The sequence below is a fragment of the Podarcis pityusensis genome, assembly GCF_964106645.2.
Source record: "Podarcis pityusensis genome assembly, chromosome: 1".
NCBI classification, from domain to species: domain Eukaryota; kingdom Metazoa; phylum Chordata; class Lepidosauria; order Squamata; family Lacertidae; genus Podarcis; species Podarcis pityusensis.
The window spans coordinates 67,025,955-67,053,640 of record NC_138028.1 but is presented as its reverse complement, the minus strand read 5'-3'; the positions used below and the strand labels follow the sequence as shown (position 1 = coordinate 67,053,640).

At 40.6% G+C, this 27,686-nt stretch overlaps 1 protein-coding gene across 5 annotated transcripts in view; it reads right to left on the bottom strand.

Moving 5' to 3' along the window:
* Positions 1-3,227: 3,227 nt before the first annotated feature.
* The window catches only part of SYT9 (synaptotagmin 9), a 90,282-nt gene continuing 65,823 nt past the window's right edge, over positions 3,228-27,686 (bottom strand). Inside the window, exons 4-8 of one of the 5 annotated variants that reach the window (XR_013988114.1) lie at positions 13,526-13,646; positions 12,448-12,619; positions 10,483-10,612; positions 7,555-9,898; positions 3,228-4,538 (exon numbers count right to left, since the gene is read on the bottom strand). Coding sequence is in view for 3 of the 5 variants with exons in the window: in XM_081012114.1 (XP_080868240.1) it covers positions 9,791-9,898; positions 10,483-10,612; positions 12,448-12,619; positions 13,526-13,646 (531 nt within the window). In the remaining 2 variants the exon portion in view is untranslated. Of the gene's footprint in view, positions 9,899-10,482; positions 10,613-12,447; positions 12,620-13,525; positions 13,647-27,686 lie in introns of all 5 variants that reach the window. The other 4 variants (XR_013988115.1, XM_081012114.1, XM_081012113.1 and 1 more) reach the window with 4 other exon arrangements.

Here is a 27,686-nt window from a genome sequence, read left to right as displayed (position 1 = left end):
CATTAGATTGTCTGAACATTAACAGAGATCCTGGAAACATGGGCTGCAGTCCTACACCTACAACAAAGAGGGTACAGAGTGGCTCCTATTGTAACCGTTCCCTGACAGGCACAAATTTCTTGGCGGAACAGGAAGCGCTGGCAAGTTGTATGTTCAAAATTATACAACCTCAATTTAAATCTTTTTGAACAATCACAGTTTTCCTACAAGGCAGGTTCACGGTTGTTTTGGGGAAAACACAAATAACAGCAATTTGCAATTCCTAAACATTAAAGGTATTCTAAGTTTTACCAGAAAAATTAAAATATGTGACCTTCTTGGTGACTCCATGAATGAAACTGAGGCTTGTGGTTTAATTAAATTGGAAATGGCAAACTCTTCTATATATAGTCTGTAGATTATTGATCACTGTGTTAAAAGGGCAAATCAGCTGAAAGACAGAGACAAAGGCGATTCTAAATGGTTCCTGAAATGCACTTTTTCTCATTAAGAGACAGGCAAAGTCTCTCTCACACTGCAGGCACAACTGGAAACTGAGGAGGAAGCCAAACATGTCTACAGTGGTGACCTACCAGGTACTTAACTACCTCTGCTTTCACAGTCCTAGGCTGACAGAGTTTTTGGGCCCCTGATAGGCTGCCATATATGGCTGATAGGCCAAGTTTGGCCGCATTCAGCTTTGTGGTTCACCGAAAGCCAGTGTGGGGCTGTGGAGTGTCATGCAAGGACTGGGGAGACTGAGGTTCAGATCCCAACTTAGTCGTGAGCTCACTTGGGTGACCTTGACCCAAATGCTGTCCCTCAGACAAACCTACCTCAGAAGCGAGAATAAAACGGTAGCGAGAGACCTGTGTGTGCCCCCTTGAGCTCCTTGTTGGGCAGGCCTTGTTGGCCTTCGTAGTGTTGCAGTTTATCTTGTGGTCTATTGCCTTGTTCAAACTTGGTGACTTAATGCTGAACCAGTTTGTGGCAAATCTATCAGATAAGTTGAGGCAGTTTATGATAACCGTGATCTATCAGATAAGTACTTAAATAAAGCCAAACCTGTATTAATAAAAGCAAAACATTTAAATGGCAATCATGCAATAAACTGATTTATTTTTGGTGCCTTCATATATCAGATATGCACAATGTTTTGTGTATCCAACTGAGCCAAGAGAGGATTTCGCAAACAGAAAGCGGGAGGTGGTGAATTTTGTAAGTCCCCCCTTTCTCCTGCAATTCTCCCCATTACCTCCCATGCTCCATGTTCCAGGGGCTCCTGCAAGTGCCTGGGGAAAAATTTTGGGAGGGGACACAGAGAGAAAGGGAGTGGAAAGGAACTGCCTTCTCTGCTTTCCATTCGCAGAAGCCCCTGCTGGACCAAAGAGCCTTCCATCAACAGAGGGTCAGAACTGCCTACAACCCAAGGAATTTGCATTGATTTTGATAATGGATGTTGACCTGTATGCATGCCACATTATATCTGCCAGCTTGTAGTGTGGATATATGCACACTGGGATGAACAATAGTCCTCCTTTTGGGAGGAATGAATGTTCATGGGAAGAGACACTGGAGACAGATAATAAGCGCTTGAATCTAGAAATCATTTTGGCCTCAGATCACCGGCTCGGGGATCAAGGAATTAAAGGCACTCCTGCTCTTCCTATTTTTCCATGGACTACTTAGTAGGAACACCTGCAATTCAGATTTAACAAATCTGTGTGAGAATAGTTCATGGTGCTGGATGTGACATTTTTTAATCATAAGCAGCCCTCGTGATCAACCTTGAGAAATTGGAAACAATGGGGCTTCAGCTCAAGACTTCCAGAAGTGTGTGTGTGTGTGTGTGTGTGTGAGAGAGAGAGAGAGAGAGAGAGAGAGAGAGAGAAATGGAAGGGGAGAAATGCCTGCATATTTTATGCAGATTATGTTGCACAAAACATTACCAACATTTACAATATAAACAGAAGTAAAATGGCATTTAGCTAAAGTGCATAAACCTTTTCTAGTTGTATGGCTTTTGAGAAAAGTCTGAAATATCTTTACTTATTTTCTTATAATAGAAGGAAACCAGGCATTGACAAATGACTTTGGGGGAGATGGAGTTAGCGGGAAGTGACTTCATCTGTTTATAATTAGACAGGAAAAACAAGTGTATGCTTATGTTTTACCTCACCATCAAATGGGTTATAGATTTTTTTGTGTGTGTTTATTTGTCAAGCCAGAAGCTATATTTATAAATGCTCAGGGTGGACCACAAGTGTGGGCCTTAAAAGGACATGCTTTTCCATGGCAGTATTGGAACACAGTAGGGAAAGGAGCTTACAGAACGGGTGAACTATTCATATGATGCATTCATGTTTATTCATGACAGGAACCTTGTACAAGTCATCCCATGTCTATAAAATATGTCCTATGATAGAAAGACATACAAACAGCTTTGCTGGATCTGGTCAAAGGTCCATCTAGTCATTCTGTTCTCACCGTGCCTAACCCCAGATGCCTACAGGAAATCCACAAGGATGACATGAGAGCAGTAACTTTATCCGCTTGATTCCCTGCAACTGGTATATTGCTTTACTTTTTAATACTATGTATGTTTACCTGGAAGTTGGCAGCACCATGTTTAGTGGGATTTACTGCCAGGTACGTGTGCATAGGTTCTCAGCATTAGTCACCCTGAGTTTAATGCAGTGTCTCTCGGTGAGTAAAGGAAACATGTCTGAGTTTGCTCAGAACGGGTCTGAGTTATTCCCAAATCCTCTTTTCCATGCATGACCACACTCTACCTAAGCACACCTAACAATTTCCCTGAATGACATGTCAAACATTGGCAGATAGAAAGTCAGTCTTACTCATTTAAACAAGAAAATTATACTCTTGTCAATTTGAAAAATTAAAATGTGAAACATGGTGGGTGGGTGAACCAAATTGCAACACTGCCCTTAAATTGCTCAGTGGTGCTTAAGGAAATAATACTTAACTCTTCAGAAACTGTGTTTTATCCTGCAGATTTCCATTCCAACAGGGAACCCAAACAATGTATCTGTTGCATTGTCCTCTCCTTGTTGCATATGGTACTTGCTTATTTTGCTTCCAGCCTTAATTTATGGCTTTGATTCGGAGAAAATTACTCCACAGGTTGCTATCAGGGAACATGGAATTAAAACACTTTTAAAGCACCGAATGTGGGCTGTTTAAACATTCACTTCAACTTTAATATATAAATACAAAATAGGCATAAATTACAATAGCACAATTTCTTACGTCATTTTATTAAGAACAAAATAATTCGTACAGACTAGATCTATATAAATGAAACCACAGTACATTTTACTTGTGTTTATAAGAACGTTATACTTTTTTTTTATAAAATTAAGAAATGTTAAATTTATTTCGCCCCTCAAACTGTTACTGCAAATCAATCATGCATTACCTCTACTGAACGAAGAGAAAAAAAGTCCACCAAACTAACAAAGCCTTGACAAGGATGTGGGTTTACGCTCCAAATTAGACACTGAACATAGATGTACCAGGACTACTCATTGAACAACAAATATTAAAAGTATAGTACAATGTCTGTGTGTCATCCAAGCAAAGTCATATTTAAATACAACAGATCTCTTTACATACTTTCGTGATGAGCCTAAAATAAGAAGAAAAAAAAAATGAGGAGGACTATCCAGCATGCAACCAAACAAAACATTGCAAATTTGAGAGATAATTATCGGTGAATACAAATTACTGTTTACCAAGTCACGTGCCTGGGCACCAGGGGTGGAGAACCCGAGGCCCTCCAGATTTTGCTGAACTACAACTCCCACAATCCTTGAGCATGATGGAAGTTGGGCACCCAACATCATCTGGAAGGCTGAGGGCTCCCCATCACTGATTTGCATCCTGGTGTGCTTGTAACCACTTAGTAAGCTAGCTGTGTTTCACCCTCCCACATCAGCCCTCTTTAGTGGTTCACACAAAGGTGAATTGGATGTTGTATTTATGAGCCAGGTAGTTACTTCTATCCATGGAGGTTCCCCACTTGTTTAAATCATCATGTGGAAAGTGATGAAGCAAAGTGTGTGCATCACGACTATGCAGAATGCCTGAGGAGCGCTGTCGTCACAATGGTTTCTACCACTCCCTCCTCCTCAGATCAGGTGTGGTGGTACAGGCCTCCTGATCTGGCAAGATGAGAAAGCCAGCCAGCTTTCCAAGCAGCTACAAGCACACCGTGGCGTGTTTCCATTTGTTAGCCACCTGTATTCACTCTGCAGCGGCCAAAGGAAAACAGAAACAGTGAGGCAATGGAAAACAAACAGAGGAAAAAAAGAGCCCGGATGCTTACAGTCCATCTTCTATACGTGCCTTGTCTGCGTCGTTTTTGTTAGCTTATTTAGCAGTGGAGGTGTGCATCCGTGTTGCCCATCCTTCTTGAGTGCGGCCCCATCACAGTCCTTTAGATGTACACAGTTCATTTCCCTTCATGGAGATGGAGGCCCTTTGAGAGAATTGCAGGACCCAGGCTTGCTTCCAGCTGCAGTTCCTTGCCCAACCCACTGTATTAGAAACAACCTTTTAATGCAATGCTTGAAGATATACCACACGGAATGCATAGTTCCATTAATATCACACCTCAGTTTGGCACATCTTATTTCTTTCAACTGTTTTTTGTGTGTGTGTGCACTATAAAACACAATTATGAAGAAGGAAGCAACTATTAATGACGGGGGGAACAAAAGTAGAGTAGACGTTAATGCTCTCCCTTTCCCTTTTTTTTTTGTATGTAGTATTATTCTGTTGTGGTTTTTCACAGAAGCAGCTATTTTTTTTAAAAAAAAATGGACTGTATGGCAGAATTCTTTCCTTATGAATACCACTGCCATTATTTTTCCAATTTTACTCTGAGGTACAGTCATTTTATAGTACATTGCTCTTGACAGAACGAAAGAACACTGTGATAACTCAGGACGTTTCTGGCTGCTTTGGTCCAATTTAAGTTATGCCTACTTTTAACTTTTCTCCCTTCCCCATTCATTAGCCATAATATATATATATTAAAAAGGCTGTACTTCTAAGTGTTCCTGAATACTGAGCACTGAGAAAAAGATAGCTCCAAAATAAGTATCCCACTGATTCCTTTAGCCTGGTTTCCTGCAGTTTAGGTAGGCTTGCCGTCTCTCCCTACCCTCTAATATTTCAGAAGTACTGCTATAATCTCCAGTGCTTTCAATGATGGCATGATTCATCCCTCTTTTAAGGACTTTTATGCATGCTCACTGCAAATGGAAAAAAAAGGATTTGAAGGCTGAACTCCTGTCTTGGGTCCCAAACCCTTCCATGGTTAATGTCAACGTTAAATTTAACATGGAAGTAGGCTGAGATCTCAGGTGTGAGGACAAGCTCAAGTAATATTTACCAATGCTAATTATTATGGGACACTCCGTGCAGCTTAATTCTGTGACTATAGTCCTCACATTCAGTTAATACTTCTGCAAAGAACAATGAATATACCTCTCAAGTAATCCCAACGGGGAGAAGCGTTCTGTATTTTCACCTGGGAATTTGACATGTAGCAGCAGAGGGAGCCAGAAAATTCCCAAAATGAGATGTTCATCAAAAATGGTGGAGCAGGAAGGTGAGAGGAACTTTATTCGCTATGGATTTTTAAAAGCAAACCTAACCATTCCATAACCCCCCCCCCAGCCCTTGTGTCGATTAGAATGTAGATATATGTAATTGTCCACATAATCTACAAACTGATACACACCTGGATATGGCAACAGTTCTTACGAGATGGTCTGAGGGCTGCCTTCTTTCTTTTTAAACCTTTTACAGCTGCTTTGATCAGCTATTTAGTCCACTGTGGCTGTGCAGGTTAAAAAGTCTTTAAAAATGCTCCCAAGAAGTGACTGTACACCATACCATGCAGTCCCTTCCTGGGGAGTTGTACATAGAAAAAGTTGGCTGCCCCCAGCTATCTTTTTCTGTGTAAACATTTTTACCTGTGTGGCCACGAGGGACTTGCTTCCTGCTCTCAGGAGCTGTAAAATGTTAAAAAAGAAAGAAAGAAGCCATCAGACTACCTTGTAAGCACATGTATATTTATTAGGGTTCCCTTAAAAAAAAGCAAACACCTATACGTAAATGATACACAGACCCATTCCATATATGTGAAACTGTCACAGGATGGATATAGTCTGTTCTGTACTTGAGGGCTATGAGGGGGCTACGTGATGCATGAATTCATCTTTTAAAAAATGTATCTGTGACTTATGATCCTAGATACTGCGCCTGAATATGGCATAACAAAAAATGCTCCTTTAGTTTGCTTTAAATTGCAATGCATTTCAGCATAATCCGTTACAGTTTCTGTATTTCATATGGCCTGCTGTAAAAGGAACCAATTGCATAGATATCTAATTCCATCCAATGGGTGGAATTCAAGGTGGTGCTAAGTGGGGTAGACATGTGGGGAATGAGGCCAGCTCACACAGTGGGACTGCCCCCCATCTCCTCCCCTGTGCCCTAATATTGTTCTGGAGGTTCCTCAATCCTCCAGAGCAAATTTAGGATGTCCATGGGGGTGAGGAGAAGGGGGAAAGTCCCATTCTGTGATCAGTCCTCATTCTGTGCATGCAAGAACTTTGAACCTTGTCCAGTATCATATTGGAAACTATGAATTTTCTATAATTGCCATTATTTTCTTCTCTTATCAGGAAAAAATATATAGCTAGAGGAAACGATGGGAGTAAAATTAATTTGCAAATCTTACTGCTTTTATTGTTCTTAACTATTCCTGTTTTAGAAGGGGCTTCATTAAAATGTACTAATTTGGAGTATGCGGCTTCACGTGTGCTGTGTGGAAATCCTCATGATACCATCAGGAAGGTAGTGGGCTAGGAAAGAGCTACAAACTCTTCTGCTGTTGGCATTTTTACCAAAGAAAACAAGGCAACAGTAGGTGATAGGAAAGGCTTGGAGTAATTCATGTTTCAGACTTGGATGCTTTTGTGAGCACGCACAGTTGTACCCATGCCAGAAAGCAAGAAACATACAGATCCCCGGATCCCCAACATCCCAGGACTGTTTTGGTCCAATCTGAAAAGGAAGGCCGAATTGAACCCAACCCCAAAATCCGAATTCTATTATATTACTATGCAAGATTTAAATAATAATACATTGCAGATGCCAACTTGAAGTATATATGGTTAGCAGGACAAGATTAAGTGATAGTTATGGAAATGATTTATTCTACAAACTTGGAACAGTTATTTGACAACTTAATATGGATTCACAAACAGAATATAAATGTTTCATCTAAGTTTTTTAATTACTAGACAGTGCTCCCGATAGCAGAATGACTGTGGCTTACAATTGTATTTTTGATTTTTCTTTTTTACTTAGTGATGCCCATTATTAATATCGAACATTCTATGCACTGACTTTTCAGATTGACAAAAATACCCAACTCCTCACCCTCAAGAAAGGTAACAAAGATATATTGGTCTACGTATTTTCCATGAAGGGTGTGATAGTCATTTCACATTTTGGTTTATAACAATCTCCGCATACCATGTAAAAAGTGCTTTAGTGGTTTGTTTGTTTGTTTGTTTGTTTTTCTCCAGATGAGGTGTTGCTGCTGTGTTGAAAGTCTCTCTCCAAGATTTGCTAATTGGACTACAGTTTATTCGGCCTTCCCCAAAGGGAGATGACCGGGGGATCAGATTTTTCAAACCATTTAGGATCAGAGCTGCAAAGCAAATATAACAAATTGGAATTAGGCCAAACAAATTGTAATCTAAATAGCAAAACTTGCTAAAAGACTACCATGTCATAAAATCAACAAGTCTGGCCGTACCACAAACCTACTTTATTTGCTTTCAATTTGAACGTGTGCCTGGAGAAGAGTGAAGTCCACAGGCTTTCTCACCAAATGTTTTTAAATCACTAGAATAGGCCTAATATTGTTATCTATTCTTTTTAATCTAACTCTTATATTTGTTTCTTTAATTGTACTTGGGTGGTTTCCAATTGTCAAAACTACTCAGTGCATGACTCATTCCACAAGACCCAAATTCTCAAAATGCTATGGGTGGGAGTAGCTTGTAGTTTTGTTGTACTGTAGTGAAAAAGAAATGCAAAAAGTGGAGAGAATCCAAAATGAACCCAAAACCAAAAGAGAGTGTTTCTCAAGACGTTGAAGAAATGTATGGATTTTATTTTCGCAACAGCCCAAAGTGTTTTCGGCCTACAAAGGTATGGAGAACCTTTGGCCTTCCAGATGCTGTTGAACTACAACCCCCATCATGCCTAGCCATTGCCCGTGCTTGCCGGGGCTGATGGGAGTTCTGGTTCAGTAACACCTGGAGGGCCATAGGTTCCGCACAACAAGTGACGACTTCTTCAGGGGCTGTAAGAACATATACAAATTGCGTATGAGCCTATGTATACTTACTTAAATTGACAAATGGCCTGCCCATATCTCTGCTCACATTAACTGGCAACTGGAATTGTTGTCTGAAGGCAGCAAATGGCGTATTTTCTAATGAATCACACACAGGTGTTGTTAATTTGTGATAAAAATATCAAGGACTTTCATTTCTAAACATGACAGTGCAAAAAAACAACAACAACCCCAGGGGCACGTCTCCAAGTGTGGAAGGAAACCCAATACTTCTTTAAGCCCACGTGTCACCAAAGTCTCTAGCTTCAATATGCACTCCATTTTTTATTCATGTGGTGTATTATTATGTTTTTGTAGCCCTTGAAGAAGACCTTTAAACAGTCATTGGCCAAAACACGTTGGGCTGTTCTGAAATGTGCCCAAAGGCCAAGCTACACCGGACGTGTTTACAAATGTGTGGTTTCCATTTCTGACTTTTAGTAATTCCACCTCCAAAGGGTTCCAGCCCTCTGCTCCACATGATCCTGATTTTTGGAAAGAGTCTGTGAAGGTTCCTGTTTTTCTTCTGAATTCTGCATCCTGGTCTTATACCTCATCTATCTATCTTGTTCTACAGAAAAAATGATATGAGATCTGTCTTTGTTCAATTGTACTTTAATGATTTCCCCCCTTATTTTTTCCTACTGTACAACTACATTTTAAAATTAATAAGACACACAAACACACAATTATATATTTCTTCAGAACCTTGAGACACGTTCTCTTTCGGTTTTGGGTAGTGTAGTAAGCCCCTGTGTTATTTTTTAAATCTATGGTGCAGTCAATCACAAAGGCACAGTACTGCTCTCTCGGTTTTGTGGGGACAGTTGTCACTGATGGTTAAAAGGGATATGACACACAACTTACTGGAACTTCCGTATCACTATTGTATTTTAATCCATACATTATGAAAACAAAAACTGTCTACTAATAGTTTGACCACTGACCTAATGGGGTTAGGTATATAAAGTGGGGTTAGGTATGTAAAACAAATGAATTCCATTTTTTTCCACCTATGACAATACTTATCATAATAAAATGTTTTATTTTCCATGCATCTCAAAAAATGCATTATGTGGGTTGAAACAACACGACTAACAATGCAATTCATTTAAGGAGTATAGATGACAATATGGGTGTTACAGATAGACATGGGTATCTATGTTAGAATCAAAACTACAGAAAGCTTCAGAAACAAAAGTACATTTCCATCTAACAAACAGAAGTTTTGCATCTTGTGGTTTGAGATTAATGTATTCTGGGGTTGGGAAAGCGGGTGAGGGTTAAATAATGGAATTGAAGGGATGTCTTTACCCCTTTGGACACTCTGCGGAATGGCCCCTGAGAAAATGGCTAAGAAAGGGTTCAACAGGAATGCCAAATTTCTGCTGAATAGGTTAAAAGAGTGAGGAAGCCTCTTCGGCAGCCATCCATGCGCAGAAGGCCCGCATAACATTTCTGTGGAATAGGGCCCTAAATGAAGACAAAAGAAACACAGGAATCTAATTGTAACTTGAGGAGAGCTTTCGACTGCATGTCCTGAACTCTGAGGACATTTTTAATTCCAACATAATTTGAGATCCCTCTGGACACTGCTGTGGACTTACATTATTACCAGATAATAAATCATTATTTCTGTCTTGTATATAAACATAACCATAAACCCTGTTAGTGGTTTCTTCATATGTGTAATCCAGTGGACACCACCATCTGTAAAAGACAGACGTAATCCAGTACACAAGGATGTACTAGTGTATGTACCCAAAGTTTTAGATATTATAAAAATCCACATATGCATGATATATGGATTTACCTTTAAGTTGGAAGTATTTTCACATTGCACTAAAAATAAAATCTCTCAGGATCAGATTTCGCTTGATCTCTACATCAGTCTTGCTTTAAGCTTCCGGATTCCGATGTGTCTTAAAAGGATTTAGTCTAAGCATATGGATTCTTGTTTGAAGAGGGGGGGGAAATGTGTTTTCTCCAGCACTAGGGTCATTTTAAGAGCTTCTAGCATAATAGAAAAGGCAGTGTGTCAGGCGAAGGAGTCTTACCTCTGCAAGCAAATGCCAGTGAGCGATGGGCTTCCGAGGGTAGGAGAGCATTTCGTTCCAGTGGTCTCGCCCAAGGCTTTCCGCATCGTTGCCTACTTGACAGACTCCAATGACCTCATTGTGACCTACACTGTGAAAATGTTCAATAATATTTATTTCTTAAAATTTCACATCCAGGAACCGTGTAATTCAAACCCTCTCTGAGCAAGGGTGAGCATTTGGAAACACATCTAAGGACTCAAGTTGACATGGCTTTAAATGTATCTTTTTGCACTTAATGCTAATGGGATCTGAGCAAGCATGAAGAGGAAATTTGCACAGAAAATTCCTCACTCCATAGCAGGGGAGGAAAGGGTTAAATAAACACACCCACACCCCTGTTTGTTCTGATCCCATTAATTATCAACCTCCCTTAGCTGATGCAATTTACAGTTGTTGTTGTTTTAAAAAAACCTTCACGTGAGAGGCATATACCTATTTAGGGGCATGTGTATTTTGGTCTTCAGGGAATGGAAGTTTACTTCTTGTATATAAATTAGAGCAGGCGGAGACCCATGTAAAGGTATAATGACATTTTAAAAGTCCCATTTACTGTTCATACTCGCAACATTTTCACTAATTCTAGGGAACATGTTGGCAGTGTGGACCCACCAAAGCAGCTTCTGTTGGGTGAAGCCAGAAAGGAATATTATGTGTGTGCTAGCCTACACCTCTCCCTTGCTACTGCACCTAGATCTATACTGGGTTCTGGGTATCCCTAGCCTGGAGGTGCCATTAAAGATATCATACCTCCAGCCTACCAGGAAGGTTCCCCATCACATGAGGCAAAAAGCACACACAAACTGAGGCAAAGGAGGAGAAAGATGACTTGCCCAATGTTAACTGATTTTCCAGTTCACAAAGCCTTGGAAATCTCACCAATGAGCAGATCCAGAGTACAGCCTATGATGTGTACAAGTTCTTAGGCTATCACCTATTTTAACTGGTCCGTAACTCCAATATTTTTAAGCACTCCAGTAAAAGAGGAGTTGGGGAGTGTGACACTCCCGGCAGTCCCTCACAAGGGTCTACCTCCAAATGGTCACTAAAGTCAGTTCCACAGCTGCTCTACTGAGTCCAGATCTCTCTCAAAATACCTGCTGCCATCACCTACTGGCTTATATTACCTCAAGTTACACATACACCAAATGCATGGGATGAAACATATTTATCTGGGAATCCACCCAGATGTGATTTAAGGAACATAACATGCGGAACAAGCAGTCTTTATATACAGAATCTGAACAGTTCCAGTTTCCCAACTTAGCATGGCTATCTTAAACTATCCTAATTCTTTTAAATATATAATTTAATATCTCCCTCATCCCACATCTTCTTTGTTCTCTCTAACTTTCACAGCCACACGGTCTTTTCCCAACCTACACTCAGGGCCGGATTTAGCTTTGATGAGGCCCTAAGCTACTGAAGGTAATGGGGCCCTTTATATGTCCAGCTGTCCTTTGTCAACAACAAATTGTTGATGTTTTTTGTGTTGAATATATGCTATATGCTAATTTATGGCCCTAATAGGTATCTAAAGCCATTTGCACATAACAAAATATGTATTTTATCAAAGTAATTGTTGAACTGAAATACAATTAAGAAGAAGTATATTATATTTTGGAAATGTACATCAAAGTGTTTTTTTCCTTTAATTTTTTTGGGGGGCCCCCAAGAAAGTGGGGCACTAAGCTATAAGCTTATACGTAAATCCGGCACTGCCTACACTCTCTGTCCATCACTCATTCTAAGTCCACCCAAATCCATTTCCCTGCTGCCATTCATTCATCCCCAGCTCTTTTGTCAAAGGGAGATCTTGTTTCTCCTCTCTGGCAGTTTAAAGAGGTCTCAGTGAGAAGACAAAACCAACTACTGTCATTTGATTCAATTAGGTCACTAGTCTGAAGAGATGTCCAGATATCTCACCGGTCATAATCCATAACGGCTATAAACAAGTTAATTTGGTCAATGTTTTCTGGAGGGACATCAAAGACTATGGCTTCATTATAAACAGGATTAAGGGTGTTCCTCTTAGTGGACGTCTTCCTCTTCTTCAATCGTCTCCCTTCACACATTAGTGAAACCTTCACGTACGGATCTGTGTGAAGGACATAACAAACATACTGGTTTATTTCAAAATAATCACAAGTTTTAAGCAATAACGCACCAAATTTGTTTCTCTGATACCTTTTCCTTATAATCTTGTCATCTGTATTTTAAATAAAAGTAATGTTCTACAGTTAATAACCTCGCTCTCCGTTGTGTCTTAGATGACACTAATCATTCATGGGGGAAGATTTATACCCCAATAGGATCTCCATTTAAAAACTAGGGTTGATTTGAAATACAGAATTTGTTAAAGGACTAGAAATATGCAATAAAATATGCCACACCTACAACCCAAAATGAGATGATCAAAACCAGTAGTGGCACTGTACTGCAGGATGACGTCTAGTTTTTCTGCCCTCTGTTGACCACCGTATCATGGTGCAAAGTGGATGGCAGAATCACAGTTTTCCCCTTCTTCAGTACATATGATGACAGTGTGTGGCCCCTCCAACTCAACTGCTTGCAAGAAGCATTGGAAATAAACTGGGGTGATTTTTCTACCCCAGTTAAAACAGCCATGTAGTTTGGTATTGGGTGGAGAGCGTGTCTTACCTGCAATTTCAGGTTGGTTTGGGATGTATTTCTACTCTGCAGAGTTATTTTATCCCTGATGCCTGGCTATACTTTTGATTAATTGTGTAACAAAGTACTGCTGACAATGTTTTAAAAGAGGATCACTGCAGACCCCTTGCACATTTTTGCAAGGAATGTGCCTCTAGGATATTCCACTACCTCAGTACAGAAAAATACTGATGAAATGGTTCAGGACCAGGTGTACTTTCCCCCTCTAACAAACTACTGCAAAGGAAAGAGTATGCTAGGATGGGCATATGCTAAACTTGTATGATTACTTTCTAAATAGTACATTAAAACTGGAATGAAAAAACATTCCTACCTGATGCTCCTGTTATGTCCATGGCCTTCAAATTTCTAGCTTTTATTATAGTAATAGTTAGTCTACCAGCAGTTGGAAGATAGCAAAGTGAAAACATCAACTCGCCAAGATCCACTTTGTCCTGTAAGACAATAAAATACATTTGGAACAGTATTGAAAATGTCTCTCTTCATCAGTTAAAATATCCAAAATAAATTTATGCCTGCCATGATATAATATGGATCGAAAGCAAGGACAATGTTTGTGCCTACTTTTCACTCTGGGAACTCAGCTACATTAGTAAAAAAAGAAAAAGAAAAAAGCTTTGGATGTATTATAAACATGCAACACCAGAAAGCGCCAGAGAGCAAAATAAAATTTCTATGCAATTTTCACATAACTTTTTTTCTTTTGTTATAACGAATTAATTTCTGACTTATTTATAACGGGGTTTTCCCCCTCTGTGTAGATCCACCCTGGCACTGCCTGTCTTTGTACCTCAAAGAGTACCATGGCAGGATATCAGAATTTAGCAGTCAGCAGCGAACTACTTCTGTACGTCACTTTTCTGATGCCGTCATACATTCAAATGTTTGTGTTGTTACTGCCGTAATACATTCCAGCCATTCTTTTTTAACAGATGTGATATGCACATTGTTTTTTCCTCAAAGACAGGCAACATTCCATGACCATTGAGCATGCTATGTCCTCGCTGGGCTTTCTGTGTGTTTACCTTCCTAATTTGTTTTCTCAAGTTTTTCTGCACTTCTGTACCTTGCTCTTGTGTATGGCTTGTGCTTTTGGCTACAGAAGGAGCCACCCGGGAAGGAGTAGAAAGGATGGTATGAAGTACAGTTAAACGAAATCTTCACCTTCAGAGGCAATATTTTGTGAGGTACTGGGTGACATTCAGCCAAATAATTGCACAATGAGAATGATTCACCAAGCGAGGGAACAAGGTTGGAGAAGGTTGCTCTGAACCATTTCAAGAGTTCCTGAGGCCTTGCAGGAAGTTCCTAAGGTTTCTCACATTTCATCCCTCACTTCCTGTTAGCATAGCTGCCTGCTAGAAGCAAGTCATTATTATCTGTGCCCCAATTACCAACCACTCCTGCCAAGCAGATATGCAAACCGAGAGGAAAGGCTGCCCTACTAACACTAGGAAACATTTTATTTCAAGTAAAATTTCACGTTTGTATTCTTTGAATCATAAGAATCTTTCACATTTGGTAATAAAAATCTACACTAGGAAAGAAGTCTCTTTTTAGGGCTGTTTGATTATAATTGAATTTGAAAACACCAGAAAGCACAAAGCTTACTGTGTACATTTCTACTGAGTCATATTAATATGTGATCTTGAAACTAGAAATCTCCATGACATTTTGCATCAAATTGAAATAATGATTTGTAGTAAAACAGGGATGTTCTTAACGCTTCAAGCTAATTTACCTGAAGAAATCATATTAACTAGAGTGGAAAATTTGAAAGGCCTGCCTCTTCAATTTCAATACTTAAATCTTTATTTAGGATTTCATGTAATTTGTCTCCAAAGCTTATATTTTCATTAACAGCAGTTGCATTTATTTTGCATTATTTCTATAACGAAAGCAAGGTAAGAACACAATCCTTTTAGAATTACATATGCTATGATAAGATCAGACTCACTAATCAGTGTAAACTACTCCATCAGAAATGCCTGTTACAATGAGGATAATGGTGACCCTCTGATGATCAAGGTTTAGTATTGACATAGGATGGTATTAGGATGGTATTAGGGACGTGGGTGGCGCTGTGGGTTAAACCACAGAGCCTAGGACTTGCCGATCAGAAGGTTGGCAGTTTGAATCCCTGTGATGGGGTGAGCTCCCATTGTTTGGTCCCTGCTCCTGCCAACCTAGCAGTTCAAAAGCATGTCAAAGTGCAAGTAGATAAATAGGTACCACTCCAGCGGGAAGGTAAACGGCATTTCCATGTGCTGCTCTGGTTCGCCAGAAGCGGCTTAGTCATGCTGGCCACATGACCCAGAAGCTGTCTGTGGACAAACGCTGGCTCCCTCGGCCTATAGAGCGAGATGAGTGTGAGCACGCAACCCTAGAGTCGGTCACGACTGGACCTAATGGTCAGGGGTCCCTTTACCTTTACCTTTAGGATGGTATTGTTAAAGATACAAAAATAAACAAGCATTAGAAGAACAAGACTTGCTGAAGTAGAGTTAGCATGGCTTCTGCAAGGTCAAATCTTGTTTCACAAATCTATTGGGTATTTGACAGTGTCAACACACATATAGCTTGAGTTGAGCCAAATGACATACTTTGACTTTCAAACAGCTTTCAGCAAAGTACCTCACTAAAGACTCCTGAGTAAGCTTAGCAGTCATGGAATAAGAGGAAAGCTCGTCTTGTGGATCAGAAATGGGTTAAGCAGCAGTAAGCAGAGAGAAATAAGTGATCAGTTTTCTAGATGGAGAGAAATGCAAACATGGAGTTCCCCAAGAAATTGGTACTGGGACCTGTGTTTTTAATTAGTTCATAAATGATATAGGTTTAGGGGTGTGCAGTGAAGTGGCCCCGTTTGCTGATGATACAAAATTGTTCAGTGTCATTAAAACAAAAAGAGAGTTTGAATAACTCCAGAAGGACCCCTCTAAAACTGAATGAATTGGTGGTAAAATGGCAAGTGCAGTTCAATGTAAACAGGGTAGTGATGCACGTTGGGGTAAATAAAATACAGTGGTACCTCGGGTTACATATGCTTCAAGTTACAGACTCCGCTAACCCAGAAATAGTACCTCGGGTTAAGAACTTTGCTTCAGGATGAGAACAGAAATCGTGCTCTGGCGGCACGGTGGCAGCGGGAGGCCCCATTAGCTAAAGTGGTGCTTCAGGCTAAGAACAGTTTCAGGTTAAGAACGGACCTCCGGAATGAATTAAGTACTTAACCCGAGGTATCACTGTATCTTAATTTCACATGGGGCTCTGATCTGGCGGAAAGTGACGAGGAATGAGACCTTCAAGGTAATAGCAGATAGCTTGATGAAAATGCCAACCCAGTGTGCAATAGCTGTAATTAGGAAAGGAACTGAAAATAAAACTGACAATATTATAATTCTGCATTTGGAATACGGTGTACAGTTGCCTTGCCTCAAAGAGGATATGGTAGAGTTGGAAAAGGTTCAGAAAAGAGCAACCAAGGGCTTGAACAACTCCCCAAGGAGAGAAGGTTACAATATTCGAGGATTTTCAGTTTAGGAAAGAAGGTGAATAAGAGGAGATAAGATAGAGGGGTATAAAATTATGTATGGTGTGCTTAAAGTGGATAAATTAAAGTTTTCTTCCCCCCCCCCGCTCTCATAACACTAGAACTCAGGAACATCCAATGAAGCTGAATGTCAGAAGAGTTGGGACAGATAAAGAGCTTCTTCTCCAGGCAGCAACTATGGAACTTGCTCCCTCAGCAGGCAACGAGGGCCACCAACATGGCTGGCTTTAAGAGGATTATACAAATTTATGGAGGACCCGGCTCTCAACAGCTACTAGCTGTGATGGCTCTGCTCTACCTCCACTGACAGTGTGCTGGGAGTTTTAGATTTACCATTTCAGCGAAAACACGTTTCAGTATATAAACATATGCTGACAGTATCTTATACATAGGAAAAGGATTTCAAGAGGGGGAAATATAATGCTGGTTTTTTTGCTTAAAATATTGTTAAGTCGCTTTGCACTGCTGTGGCAAAAAAAGGTGACTAACGAATTTAATCAATCATCATCATCTAGTACGTTTGGGGTACAAATGTTAAGGATAACAGGATGGGAACACAGAATGCAGAACTGAAATTGGAAGGCAAGAAAAGTCGGCATATCAGGGAACACTATTCAGAATAAGTACCTATTTTTAGGGGGAAACCAAGAGATGTCCGGAGATCAGAGATGAATGAACAAGGCAGTAGGACAGAAAACGAGGAACAGTCAGGGTTTTTTGTTGTTGCAAAAATTGAATTAATTATTAACACACACCCCTCCAGGAAAGGGGCGATGCCCATTTAGAGGTCCCTAACCAATCAGAGATTGAAGTTTAATGTCATGATTTGTACAAGACAAGAGAAGTTAACAAGAGCAAGGAGGAGAACCCACAGCTACCTGCTGTGAGGTTGAATTCCCACCTCCAGAGGTGACGAATGTCTTCTTCTACTTGTAAGTGTTTAAACTCTTTCTGGGTGAGAAGGATGCTCATCATTTATTTATTTTCTTGCTAAATAATAAAATGCCCTATACTACACTTGTCTGTCACTAGCTGGACCAGCTAGTGGTCCAGGTGATGCGTCCCCTATTCCACTCACCCACAAGTTTGGGGAGTCGCTGGCTGTTTGTATGCTATCACCCCTATGCAGTTCTAGACCAATTAATAATTTTAAAGTCCTAGCAATAGGCAGTATGCCCCTGAGTACCAGTCACTGGGAGTGGCAGGTGGGCTGAGTTATGTCCACTTTGCAAGTTTCCCACAGGCATCAAGAGGACTATTGTGAGAACAGGATGGTGGAATAGATGGACCATTGGTCTGATTCAGCAGGTTCTTCTTATGTTCTTCTGCTAGAGTGTCCTGTGGAAACACTTGCTTAGTAAGTGTGAACTTGACTAGTTTGGTGTGCCTGAATTCCAATGTCACGGTGTCTGCCTCTGTTAGCGCAACTTAGGGCAACCTGGACAACTTAATGCACAGTGTTCCAGACAAAACTCACTTCATCGCTGAAGCTATCTAAAATGAAAATAAAACCCATGACCAGAAAAGCACAAAAGAAGGGCTAAAAGGAGAAATCAAACTCACAGTTTGAATCTCTGCCTCAGAGCCTTAAAAAATATAAGACGTTGAAACACCATGGCAGTGATAAACACAGGGGCTCAGTACGGCTTCAGATGTACAATTCAAATTTTGCCACAGGCAATATGTTGTCGGTTTGGAGAACATGTGGTGCACCTATGCTCAAAAGCCAGCTTTACAAATCAAATAGAGGCTTGGATTGAATCCTTAGAGGATTACCCACTGTTTGGCCTGCACTGCTAGCATCTATTACAGCTTCTGGCAAACTTTAATAAAACTGAAATACAAAAGACTGATGTGACAAACATCAGCAAATTTGATAAATCACACTGCGTGTTTTTCATATAGCCCAAAGCAACTGTGTAGCACAAGTACCTCTACCACATGCTGAGCTGTTTGGAAAAAATGCTGGGAAATAGTGGACCAAAGGGATCATGGCAATTTACTGTGGTGGGGAAAAATTAATAAAGGTGCAATCTTTATTATTTTGCACCTTCTCATTTCCAATTAGATTCTCAGGCTTCAGTACATGCTGGGCACAAGCCAGCCTAAGCATGATTTTATGTATAACCAACCTTCAACGAATAGCTGAACTAAAATAAGCCCTTGGGGTGCAAGTGCCCTGAGGATAACAGAGACTTCCCTGCCCTAATTCCAATTCCCAATCCATATAGAAGCTGAAGGAGCAAAAAGAAGGGAGAGTCACCAGCAGCACACTCTGAGGGGCTCTGTATTCTGTGTGTTAGCATGCGCGAAAGAGTGCATAGGAAGAAGCATGGAAGCAAGAAGGGGTGCGGAGGATCTGCTTCCCTCTGCCTTCATTGCTCCTGACTGTAAGACAATGCTCAAAGGTCTTTGAGTGTAGGACTTTCACCAACCAAGAATTCACAACTTTTGGGTCTCATCTCCATTATGACATGAGTTATGGATTTATATGCAGACAATTCAAGAGGTATGTCTCCCATGTTTCTCTGCAAATCCACTCTGGAAACCTGAGGCAATCCTCAGAACAGATTTGGTGAGCCTGCAGGGCTGCAGGAATTCTGCTGTTTAAGTGGACGTTCTTATGGGAGCAGGATGACTTCACTGGGTGCTATAAACAAACAAGAGTATCTGGTCGTTGAAATCTTACACTGGTGCAGCTCTTTTGGCAGCACCTTCTACTTTCATCACCAGCACCAGGGAGAAAATTTATGTCTCCCCTGTGTCCTAGATGGCATATGAATTGTGAAATCTTAATAAATTAAAGATTCTTCCACTCAGCACGTCGCAATTATCCACACTGAAAAAGGAGACGGACAAGTGCACAGGCCTCTGCTGTAGCATGAGTTCATATATGAGTACACATGGCCACCCAAAACCCTGTGTCTCTTAACAACTTAATTAAAAAATGAATGGACACAGAAACTAAATTATCTCATAATTCTCAGGAACGGGGGGGGGGGGGGACAGAACAGTCAGTCTTGACTAAATCCCATCTAATGGACTGGCAAAGGGAGGGGAAGGAGATGCTATGCTGACATAGTGATGTTGCTATACCTGAATGAAACATTGGAAGTAAGTTTGGCTCTTGACTGTCATTCACCTTTCCTTAGCAAGAGCCTCTCTTGTGTTACCAGCTGCAGTCAACAAGCCAGCCTACTCATTTCCTGCACTGTCTATGAGAGTCTACTTCTAATCAGATCATATTGAAAGTTCAAAGCTTAGGCAGTACTGATGGTGAGAGAGGTGGCAGAAGCAAGTGCTAAGAGAGATCTTACCAAGCTGTACGAGAAACTTTTGTAAGCATTATTAGGCTTACATGAGGTAGGCTTTTATGACTTAAAAAAGAAAAAAAATCCAAATTTAGTAAAGGAACGGCTTTGAAGAGCTCATAAGGTGTTTGTAAGTGCAGAACTCTCTTCAGAAATACTCCAGTGGTTACTCTATTTAGATGAATGCAAGACAGATTGAAATGTGATTGTTTTTAAAGGTGTTGTGATCACATGTTGCATTGCAGCTTTGCAAATCTCTGGGATCCCTGAACATGTGACTGCAACATAATGTTGAATGCTACCAGGCACCATGTTGGTAGGCTACCATCCTTAACTAAGACAGTCATTTTGAGGCCATTTACTCGTATGTAAAATAAATGGCAGTGCTGGCTGGTGCCCATTGGTGACTGGTAGGGATCCAGGTGGATCCAGAGCCACTGACAGGCAAAGAGAGCCAGTTCTAGTTTTGTTCCCACCCTCCCCTCCTCCCCACTCAGTTCTACAAGGGCAATGCTGAGGCCCAGGAGAAGGAAGCTGGCAAGCAGTGCCAACCTCTGCTCTGTTTGGAAATAAGGGGTTGAGGGAAGACTGAGATACGCGCCAGCAATCCTCGCACCTTCCTCAGGCTAAGCTGGATTCCCTAAAAGCCCTTTGGGTTGGTGCGTCCCATTGCCCCATTCACACCAAATGGACCAGCCTCCACTGGGGCTGCTCATAAGAAAATGGTTTCCTACTTGTACTTCAGGTACTTAATCTGTGTGGAAAAGGGGAAAAGCATTAGCGCTAAAACAAAAGCCTATACAAAGCACTCCGCGACAAAGCTTTCGTGACACTATACACATAATAAAATGTCACATTCATTTTATCGGCTGCGCTCGCCTTAAAATAACACGCTCTTAATCACAGTCTCACAATTTCATTCAGGACTTCGTTTACTTTTCTGTAATAGGCTTCAATGGCCTATAGAGAAAACATTTCAGTATTCTGAAACAGAGCATTTAGAATTAAAGAGACTATTACATTAGCAATGATACTCAGCGGATGGTTTGGGTTACTAGGCTAAAGGTTGTGGATATATTTGAGAAGCCTACCAGAATGATACTAAAATGTAATCAACAGTCTGAAGCATTAACAGGTAGTAGAAAATTGAAATCTGAACAGAAACAGAGTTGCCTTTTATTGGACTAACCAGGTTAACTAGATGAGAGGCAGAGCGCAGAAACGTAAGCCTACTCTTAGCTTATTACTACTGAAACATACCAGCTTCTACATCCTGGTTCCTCATCACTTATTTTAATGAAATTGAAATACCCCTTAATTGTAGAAAAAGCCTCAAAGCATTTTACAAAAAAAGGATGGCAATAAAATAAATAAGGCACCAGAAAAATACAGTGTCATGCCATTGAGGGTACCAGCTCCAGTATGAAGACACACTGCACAATGATATGGATTTTAAAGGGGGGGGGGGGAATGGATTGAGAAAAATAGGGCAATTTGGATGAGGTAGTTTGCCTTGATTTTCTTATAAGTGCCCTAGAGAGTGATCTAATTTAGCAAGCAAAGCTAAACACTTTGGGAAGTACCCAACAAAGAAGTTCTGTTATGCAGGATTTCTGGCAGTGCAATGCTACATTGCCGCCATATCCTCTAACTGCCCCCCCAAACTGTTCTGACCTTTCCCCTCAACCTTCCAGAGTGGGTTTGGAGAAGGCACAAGGGTGCATAGGGAGCATGAGCAAAAAATAAATAAATCATTGTGCGAAAGGAACAGCTTCATTTGCCTAATAATGAATTTGGAATGGCCATCAATTAATTGTCACGGTGACTCTACTCTGATCAAATATTTGTCTAGTGGGAAATGAAGTAGACACTGCCTTAGCCGTTGCAGGTTCTGAATTCTGTAAGGAAATGTCTGTGCTTAAATATATAATGAATCAAAATAGTGAAAGAGATTATACCTGTAATCTAGAAATACTCAGTGTAAAGAAACATTCACCTAGCAATACTGTTGATGACATTTAATATAAAACTTTGCTCAAACTCTCAAAGGGTTCATTTCATGAACGACTGCAATGGCCTATGTGTCTGCTAAGTGCAAAACCCTCTTGTGCAACAACAAAATCAGATTTCTTGTAATGATGAAAATGATGGGAGTAGTTAAAGATCATCCAACTGCTATTAAAGAGGTTTGTGTAGGTCCAAAAGTACTGTGTTCAGGCATCATGTTAAAACAATGGCCTAACACGATACGAACATGCCAAGTCTCCACCTGCTTAATTAACAACAACAGCCCAAATTAAACTGTGGTTTCAGCAGCTGGCTTGTTAAAATTAACCACGGTTAATTTTAACCATAGTCCTCAGTTGTGATGACATTGTGAACTGAAAGTGAAAGCTTCTGAACTCCTTTTCTCTTGGATGTGTAAGAAGACAAGGAAGTTGTGGGTGTGGGTGCGAGCCCAAGGGGAGGCCACATTCATTCACAACACCCTAAACGATGGCTCAGTTTGATGTTCAAATGTGGCCATTGGCTGAATGAGACAGCATTTCTGTTACACCGTACAGTGTATGTAATGGCAGATTTCCTGGATCCAAATTTAATAAATAAAGAAAAATTTAAGGTGCCTATGATAAAGAATACTCATTCTTAAGACACATATTCTCCGCTTAGCAGCTTCTCTATGCCTTTTGTGGTAAACAGACATTAAACAGGACAATGTTTTTTTTTTTGTCAGAATGGAAATGTAGAATGGAAAACCTTCACCTACTGAGTTTTTATCCTTTATGCAGCTGTTAATAAAGCACAGGATCCCTGCTGAAGGAGGAAAAAATGCAACAAAGATGCCAATTTTAGATGTGATCTAAGGACTGGTGATTTTCTGGGATAAACTGCAGCTGTTAATTACCGCAACTAATGGACTGCCTTAAAGCCATCCCCTCTGGCTAGAAAGCCATTCCCTTTAATCTGGTCCAGCTCAGAGACTCTCTTGCCTTCCCTATTTTACAAAGACCAAATCTCAATATTAAAAACAAGTTTCAGGGATGAGACCACGCTCATATTTAAAGGAACTTCTTTTACAACAAGGTGTATCCTTAAAGCAGGAGGCTTCAGGCAACACTATATTCAAAGCCTCTGGCTTCCAGATCTACTAGGTCAGGTGGTTCTGAATCCAGCAATACTTTCCCTAAGAAAATGCACATAAAAGTAGCTTTTAAGTTATGTTATTAAAAACGTTTGAAGTATAATCCAAGTACCCTTAAAAAGGGACAGTTGCTCTGTGCTTCAGTGTGACAGTCTAAATACAAAATGACAGGCAACACCTCAAATATGAACCACCCACTTCTATCATCCCAGTCCTTCTCATTAAAACATATGCACATGAAGACACAACAGCTGTACATGTGTGCTTTGTCCCTGGGTATCCACACGAGTATTGGGATGTGAGTGGTGCTGTGGTCTAAACCACTGAGCCTAGGGCTTGCCAATCGGAAGGTCAGTGGTTCGAATCCCCGCGACGGGCTGAGCTCCCGTTGCTCGGTCCCTGCTCCTGCCAATCTAGCAGTTCGAAAGCACGTCAAAGTGCAAGTAGATAAATAGGTACCGCTCTGGCGGGAAGGTAAACGGCGTTTCCATGTGCTGCTCTGGTTTCGCCAGAAGCGGCTTAGTCATGCTGGCCACATGACCCGGAAAAACTGTTTGCGGACAAACGTCGGCTCCCTTGGCCAGTAAAGTGAGATGAGCGCCGCAACCCCAGAGTCGTTCGCGACTGGACTTAACTGTCAGGGGTCCTTTACCTTTATTTCTATCCACATGAGTATTTTAAGAACCTGACCTCGGTTCCAGTGAAGCAACAGCATTTACTTGAAGCTGGGATGAATGGTCTTCACATTTTTTTTCCAAACCTTTTCACGTTTTCGAAAAGGCAGTACCACTGATATAATCAGTACCAACGTACCACTGATATAATCATTCTGTCAGCACAAGCCTTTTTATTTGCCAGTCAGAATGATCTCCCCCCCGGTGCTGTTTTTGGGGTTCTCCCACCCTTCCATTGTGGATTTGCGGATGGGGGGGGGGGGAGAGAAACTCCCCTGTGCATGTGGGAGTGCTTGTTCTGGCTTCCACTAGCACACTGAATTAGTTGAAACCAGCAAAGTATCTTATTTCCCCCCATTACTCCACACTAAGGACTACAAATGATTTGGTGGGAAATCAATTCAGGTGGGAAATTTCCCACATTACTGATGCCTTATCAATGTTTGCACTGAAAAACAAACCTCCAAAAAATCTGGCACGGCCCAAACTTACTTCCATGTAAATGTTGTTTTCACATCAGAAATAATAATAAGGAAACAGATAGGTAGCCGTGTTGGTCTGCCATAGTCAAAACAAAAATTAAAAAAAATAAAAATAATAATAATAATAAAAAAATAAATAAAAACACTTCTGAAGAAGTGTGCTTGCACACGAAAGCTCATACCAAGAACTAACTTAGTTGGTCTTAAAGGTGCTACTGGAAGGATTTTTTTTATAATAATAAGGAAAGTTTATGAGCCCAACATTGCAGCTTAGAAAAAAAAGGCAGAGCGTACAATCAAGTGCATCACAAAACACACTTCAGGTGCTTCAAGCAGGGCTGGATCCAGACACATCAAAGAAGCATTTCAGTTAAACGCGTTTTAAACTTTGTATGAGAAATCGGGTTGGCTCAAACGGAACTCCAAAGCGCCATCTGGTGTCACAAACAACACATATAAAACGCCTTTTCTTTGCCAATGAAGCTGAGTCCCAGGTGAGAACTGATTGTGTGAATTGTGATGCCATATCTATTTCCACAACACCCTAACAGATGTAATTTCGTATTTCTACATTTCGGTATCTTTTGCCAGCAGTATCTGGACTATCTCCACCATTAACAGTTTTTCATCTTTGTTGCATATCAAATGAAAAGGTAGAAAAGAAAACTGAAATGTACCAGTCTTAACCAATGGGTTTATGATAGGCTTACACTTATATCCCCAAAGTACAATTATTTATTGCTGAAGGCATTAAAAACAGTCATCTTAATATCAAGTGAATGTGTCTGTATGTACAATGAAATTTCTTGTAAAATGTTTGTTACATCCATTTTTGTGTAGCAGATCATCCTGCCCAATGGACAATTTCCAATACACTAATGGAAACTTTTTATTTTTCAGATTTGTGCAGTCGTTTGATAAACAGCAAGGAAGTATTCACTGTGTCATACCTGTGATAGCAACACAGCTTCTACACACAGTTAAAATGCATAATCTTGAAATGAGGTGGGCTGCCATCCCTTTCCTTTTCAACCTGATATAATAATAATAATATCTTTATTGTCATTGCCCCCTTCGGGGACAACGCAATTACTTGACTGCTCCATAAAAACACTAATTAATCAATACATTATAATACAGCAAGGGAGATTAGATGACTTTCAAAGTCCGGGCTTCCCATTCAGGGCTGTTACCCTCTCCACACAGACCCCATCAATCAAAAGTGGCTGGACGTTGCTCTTCTGTCTCCTGAAGTCCACCACAAGCTCCTTTGTCTTCCTTGTATTTATGAGCAAGTTGTTAGCTCTGCACCACTCTGTCAGCCGCTCCACCTCATCTCTATAATCCGTTTCACCCTCCCTTTCAGAGATGAGCCCAATCACGGTTGTGTCATCTGCAAATTTGACAACCCTATTACTAGGGTGAGTAGCGACACAATCATACGTGTAGAGAATATAAAGGAGCGGACTGAGTACGCATCCCTGTGGTGTTCCTATGTTAGTCTTGAGCATATTAGAGGTATAGGGGCCCATCCGAACCCTCTGGGGGCGGTCTGACAAAAAGTCCAATATCCACCCACAAAGTGATAACGGAAGCCCCAGATCTTCCAGTTTAGACATCAGACGTTGTGGTAGAATGGTATTAAATGCCGATATAAAATCTCAATTCTTTTCAACTGTTGAAGCATACACTTACTAGCTATCTAGCAATGTGCCACTTTGTAAGTACCTGTTGACTACAGTGTTGTGAGAACTATCACAAAAACCTCATTAGTAGTTCACTGTTAAATACAACATTCATACTTAGCTGGGTGTAAATATCATTGATTTTATTTGGACTTACTTCTGGGTAGACATGCCTAAGACTGCTATTAGTTACCTCTAGAGGAGCCAGCAATTTGAGCACCTTAGGGAAATCAGCATAAAGTTTTGAGACTTTAGTTCTTTCAGACAAAAAACAGGCTCTAAGATTATTATGAAAGTCTGGATTCTACTAATGCTTCTGAATGCAAAGTGTGGTTAGGAAACCATATGTAATAGACTGGCAAAGGGAAATTCTAACAACCATTTTGGTCTCTTTCTCTGTTATAATTTTAATTAAGCTGTCAATACCTAACATCCAGCTCTTTTCCAGATTGATTCATTTTCTCTCTGATAAAAGGGCCTTGGATGATTAAGCACTCATGATGGTGACAAGTTATGCCTGCCATTTGTCTAGGAGGGAATTTCTTACGAAGATTTCAAATACTGTAGCAATACAAATGCAAGTGGTCATTTTTCCTACACAAAAACAAGACAGTTGCACCAGCCCAATGCTGAAAAACAAGAAATATATACCAAGATGCTTCAAGAAAGTATTTTTTTTTTCTTAGAAGATGGAGATATTTCAAATTACAAAACCCTCCCTTTGGGTTATTTTAGACTGTCCTTCCATTCTTTCAAAGGAACGAGGACTCTCCTTCAAGTTCCAAGAAAAACAGAAAAACTAACTCCTGCTCCTCATAGTGAGCAGCTGCTGGGAGGGACAGAGAATCCATGTGGCAAGTAGCCCTCCATATTAAAAGTGGAATGAGTACAATTCACCCACATAAGCTATTTTCAGCAGTATCTCTGTGGAAACGATAAGAGGTCTCGCTTGTGAATAAGGCTAAACAGTTGTTTATTAAACCATGGCTTAAGGTAAAGGTAAAGGGACCCCTGACCATTAGGTTCAGTCGTGACCGACTCTGGGGTTGCGGCGTTCATCTTGCTTTATTGGCCGAGGGAGCCGGCGTACATAAGCCACTTCTGGCGAACCAGAACAGCGCACGGAAACGCTGTTTACCTTCCCGCCAGAGCAGTACCTATTTATCTACTTGCACTTTGACATGCTTTCGAACTGCTAGGTTGGCAGGAGAAACCATGGCTTAGTGAGATATATAAACCCTGGTCTTGATTTCTTTACTGCCGGCAACACACAATCTGAAGCCATGGTTTGTTGTTGTCTTATGAACCATGCTAGTTTTAACTTTGGCTTGCTGTTTGTTGCATGTGAATTCTGAACCATTGGCTAACCATAGTTTGTTTGATCACACTGCTCATCAAACAACAAAAGCATGAGAGGAACAGCGGTAAAACAAAACTAACTTTGGATAAGCAAAGCTATGGCTTGTTTAAATAAAATGTAATTAGCATTCTGTGTGCTCCATTCTCTAAAAGAAGTTCATTGTGAGGAAGGGAAGACACAGAAAGACGTTTTCTGATTAATTATGTGCCCCTGCCGCAGCCAGGCTTTCACAAGACGTCTTTGCAAATGTGGGTGAAGCTGCATAGCTCA